The 4808-nt window shown below is 25.1% G+C and overlaps 1 protein-coding gene across 2 annotated transcripts; it reads left to right on the top strand.

Annotated features, from left to right (window-relative positions):
- Nucleotides 1–653: 653 nt before the first annotated feature.
- On the top strand, nucleotides 654–3812 carry LOC118445630 (crooked neck-like protein 1). 2 transcript variants are annotated; one of them, XM_085662464.1, is made up of 8 exons: nucleotides 654–785; nucleotides 890–1188; nucleotides 2105–2277; nucleotides 2351–2444; nucleotides 2553–2668; nucleotides 2751–2894; nucleotides 3090–3212; nucleotides 3364–3812. In XM_085662464.1, exons 6-8 carry the CDS (start codon nucleotides 2889–2891, stop codon nucleotides 3436–3438), a joined length of 204 nt encoding a protein of 67 aa, XP_085518590.1. In that variant the 5' UTR covers nucleotides 654–785; nucleotides 890–1188; nucleotides 2105–2277; nucleotides 2351–2444; nucleotides 2553–2668; nucleotides 2751–2888; the 3' UTR covers nucleotides 3439–3812. The 2 variants fall into 2 exon arrangements, with proteins under 2 accessions (XP_085518590.1, XP_085518589.1); XM_085662463.1 differs by lacking the exon at nucleotides 2553–2668.
- The last annotated feature ends 996 nt before the right edge of the window (nucleotides 3813–4808 follow it).

Genomic DNA, 4808 nt, shown 5'->3' with positions numbered 1-4808 from the left:
TATATATATTATAGTAAACATATATTATATACTATTTTTAAAAAAGATCAAAACACGAATTCATTTCCACATTACGAGATTTTTCTCCCAGTGCTATTTTGTTATGGTTTCCTCTGTAGGATTTCACTTCACATTATTACTATTACTACTACTATTATTATAATAATATAATAATAAGAATAGTAATAAGAAAAATATTTAGAAATATATACTCATAAAATATATACTCTAGAAAATATACTCATAGAAAAATATACTCATATGCATCATAATACATATGTTGACGGTAATTTATGGTAATAAAAAGAGTAAAAAGCGTCATTTTATGTGATGATTTTATGCGCGAACTCTCAACAAATCCTGTCCTTGATAATTTCAACCCATGACTACCCAACGATAGATAAGACTAACCCTTTGCACTCTAAGCAATTTTTAATAAGAGCTTTTACCAATTCTAAGTTGTTTTTACAATGAGCTACCAGCTACTTCAGGAGTATTTCACTAGATTGATTAGAATAAGCAGTGCCGAAATATCTCCCTATATGTATAAAAATACAAAGTTGTTTAAAGTTGCCGCTGCAGCGACGACAACGCAGTGGAAAAGAAAATAACATCATGAAAAGTATCATAAAAGGTTAAAAGATCGTATGCGATATGTACGGCGTAGAACGAACGAGTTGCGAGAATATTTTCACGTGAGCGTAGACGAAGCTGTGTTTATTTGGTTAGAATAACGATTAACCATCGTCACGGAAAAGTCACAAAAAATGCCGAAATTGGCTAAGGTAAAATGATTATTATACATTAGTATATTTTATTTTAAAATTATAAATTATAGCATAAAAAACTTATAATTGTAATATTTATTCACAATTAAAATTTTTTTTAGGTGAAAAACAAGCACCCGAGAAAATTTAAGTCATAGCAAAACAGCTATTAAGAGAAGCAAAGAAAAAAATCTTTATGCAATAATTTTAAACCTATCTATAATTTTACATAGAGAACAATTCACTTGCATTCTCTTTTAGCCACCTAAGCAAAAAATATAAGATCCCCATAAATTGGCTAATTATCAATATGGAAAAAGAAATATCTATGACAACAATATTTGTAAGAATCATATGGTTATAACGAATCTGATGAAATATGCCCGATGGGAAGAAAGTTAAAAACAATGCAGAGAGCAAGGTACTTTAAATACAAAAATAGTACATTTTATAGTCTTAGTTGTATTAGAAATATTTATAAGGTTTTATATGTCCAATTTATTTTAAATCTGTATATGAACGTGCGCTAGGTGTTGATCATAGAAACATTACAGTATGGCTATATTATTTTGAAATAGAAATACACAATAAGTAAATAAATTATGCTAGAAATTTATTAGATCGTGCAGTCACAATTTTACCTAGAACAAATTAATTTTGATACAAATACACATATATGGAAGAAATATTAGAAAATATTATTGGTAAGATTTAATATAAAATTAGGGATTATTTTTTATTATGTAACTTGATTTTATAAAGATTTATTATATAAACACTTCAAATTTTTGGGCGATGGATGGAATAGGAACCTGACTAACAGGCATGGCAAACATATATTAAATTTGAATTACGACATAAAGAAATACAAAGAGCTAGGTAGAGATTATGTAGGGAGATATATAGTTTTGTAATAAATGTAGAACGAAAAGTTTATAAAGATGTTATAAACTTTTTCGGAGAAAAGAGTTTAGATGAAAAGCTACTTATAGCTTTCGCAAGATTTGAAGAAGGACAGAAAGAAGTATTATTTTAAGATAACAATATATTCAGTCACTCTGTTATAATACGTATAATTTTAATATTTCTCTGATAGCACGATAGAGCAAAAATAATTTCTATATATGCTTTAGACAATATTTCAAAAGAAAGAACAAAAGAAATATATAATGCATATACCATACACGAAAAGAAATGTGGTGATTTTTCAAGTAATTCATACTATAAAGATTAAAATTTATTTAATACGAAGTATGAATTAAAAAGTTTTAATTATTAATATTAATTTGTAGAAATTTATAAAAAAATAACACAAATTTCGTAACATTTTTAAATAGGCATTGAAGATGTAATAATTAGCAAAAGAAAATATCAATATGAGCAAGAAGTCAAGGAAAATTCTTCTAACTATGATGCTTGGTTTGACTATCTGAGATTAGTAAAACCTGAAGAAAATCATAATGTTGTAAGAGCGTATGAACGAGCTATAGCAAATGTCCCTTCTACTAAGGTAATGAATATTTACATTTTAACAATTCTGAAATCAAATTGAAGTTCCTTTCCATTAAATAAATTTTGTATAGGAGCGTGGAAACGATATATCTACCTGTACATAAATTATGCTTTGTATGAAGAAATTGACACGGAAGTTATATATAGATGTCATCAAATTTACAGGTATAGTTTATCTTATATAAAATTATTGTTATATATGGAGAGATAACTTTATAATACTTTATTGTTGCGTATAAAGATAAAATTTTATAATATTTTTTTATTTTTTAGAATCTGTTTAGATCTTATTCGACATAAACATTTCACATTTTCTAAGATATGGCTATGTTATGCATATTTCGAAATACAACAAAAAAATTTGACTGTAGCGAGAAAAACATTAATATGTTATTATTATAATAATTTTTTTTATTATTTATAAGTATTAAATTATTGTATTTTTAAATATTTAATTTTATTTATTTCAAGGTATGGTATTGGGTGTTTATCCCAAAGACAACTTGTACCGTGGTTACAATGATTTAGAGACAATCTAGAGAATTTGACAGATGCAGGATTCTGTATGAAAAATTACTTGAATTTGCACCTCAAAACTGCACAACGTGAATGAAAGTAAACTACTTTTTTTATAGTTTCATTTGTCCTATGTTTTATTGTACTTATATTTATGAATTAGTTGTGTCTTAGACGAATTAAGTAATATTTTTAGAAATTACTACTAAATATAATTAAAGCTGTCTTTTTCTTTTATTTTTATTTTTTATCAAAAACATGTTTAATATTTTTATTTTTATTTTTATTATTTAGTTTGGATATGTCTGGAAGTCACTTTTATGGAAGTCATATATAGATTCTGAAATATCTCAGGATGAAATAGAAAATACTAAACAACTATTTGAGAGATTATTAGAACGAATTGTTCATGTCAAAGTAAGCTTAATTTTATGGTATGATTATATATATGTATATAAAAAACTTAATTTATAAATCTTACATTATAATACACGCGTTTGGATAGCTTATGCTAAATTTGAATTAGTTAATTCTTCATCGGGAGGTGATGTTGATAATGTTACTTTAGCTGGTAGAATTTTTGAACGTGGGAATTATCCATTATTTGCAAACTGTGACAAAGAAAGGAGAATATTACTTTTGAGAGCATGGAGAGATTTCGAAAATGAGAAGGGAGACAGAGTTAGATTAAAATTATTGTCAAAATGCCTAGAAGAATTAAACGAAGAAGACGAATGGTTGAAGGTGGAGTATGTAGTTTTTATAACATACATTAAATAGTACAATAACATTAAATAGTTTTGGAGGAATTTAAATTAAAAAGAAGTATTCTTAATTTATATTAAAAATAATCTATATTAAATAGAAGATATTCGGCTTCGGGAAAAAGTATTCGACTTCGTATTCCCAGAAGACGAATACCAAAGAGCAAATCCTAACTTTTTGGCATTAGCGAAAGCGTAGATAAAGCAAAAAATTTCTAGTGAAACTGCTCAAAACGAAAATTAACAATTAGAATCGGACAATTAAAAATAATTTATATCTTTTATATTATTAATATATTTATATTTTATAAATAGGCAATATAAGTATTGTGAAGAATTTTATATTTATCTTGACTTATTTATAAAATGTAAAAGGTATAAAATTATGCTTTGATAGTTTTTTTTGTATAAGTACAGTTTATATTTTATAAATAATAAACAATTTTCTATAATTTATATTTAAAATCTTTATATCTAAAATCCTGTATTATCACTTCTAATAACTTATATTTAAAAATGATAATACAGAGGTTTTACAATATATTATATTGTAAATATTACGAAATTTTACACTATATATATTATAAAATAAGGAATTTAATTAAAGATAGCATTATTTTATGCAAAGTATTCAGAGGCTATTAGAAAGGTAGTAATTTAAAATAGTTTTTTTTATTAAGAATTTAGAACAAACTTTAACTATGATCACTCCGATTATTTAGTGCAATTAACGATCGGCAACTATCTTTGATATGTGCTTGCTTATTACGTTTGGAATATCTTACTTTAAATTCGACCATAATACACAAGTAATAATCTTCAAATCATTTTAAAACAATCTTTATACATTTCCAAGAAAAATATAATTTCGATAATAATCAATAATCATATTTGATTTTGAAACTTTTTCTATGATTACAATTCACTTATCTTCCCAAATTAGCAGCAAATAATTTTTTTCTTTCTCGTCATAAAGGTGAAATAGATGCGTTTAGAATAAAATAAAAAAAAAAGATTAACTAAGATGCGAATAAAGAGTATACGGAATTTAGAGACACAATTGAGTGGTCGAAAAGTAAAGTTAATAAGGAATAAAATAGTCAATGTAATGCCTGATAAACAGACTTGGAGTGATAAGGCTTAAATTAAAATAAAGCAAATTATATTTGTGATATTGTAATATTTTTCACTTCATTTTAAAATATATTCAGGTGATACCATTATGTATGAAAAATAATAACGGTCATGT

The sequence above is a fragment of the Vespa mandarinia genome, chromosome 18 (assembly GCF_050613455.1).
Source record: "Vespa mandarinia isolate Hongniang chromosome 18, ASM5061345v1, whole genome shotgun sequence".
NCBI classification, from domain to species: Eukaryota; Metazoa; Arthropoda; class Insecta; order Hymenoptera; family Vespidae; genus Vespa; species Vespa mandarinia.
The sequence above is the reverse complement of the archived record's forward strand: the minus strand, read 5'-3'. Positions and strand labels throughout refer to the sequence as shown.

Bases quoted from the DNA above. Each gene is read 5' to 3' on its own strand.
- LOC118445630 (XM_085662463.1), top strand. The intron at 3,213-3,363 runs GTAAGCTTAATT...ATGTTACTTTAG, and splicing joins AACGAATTGTTCATGTCAAA to CTGGTAGAATTTTTGAACGT.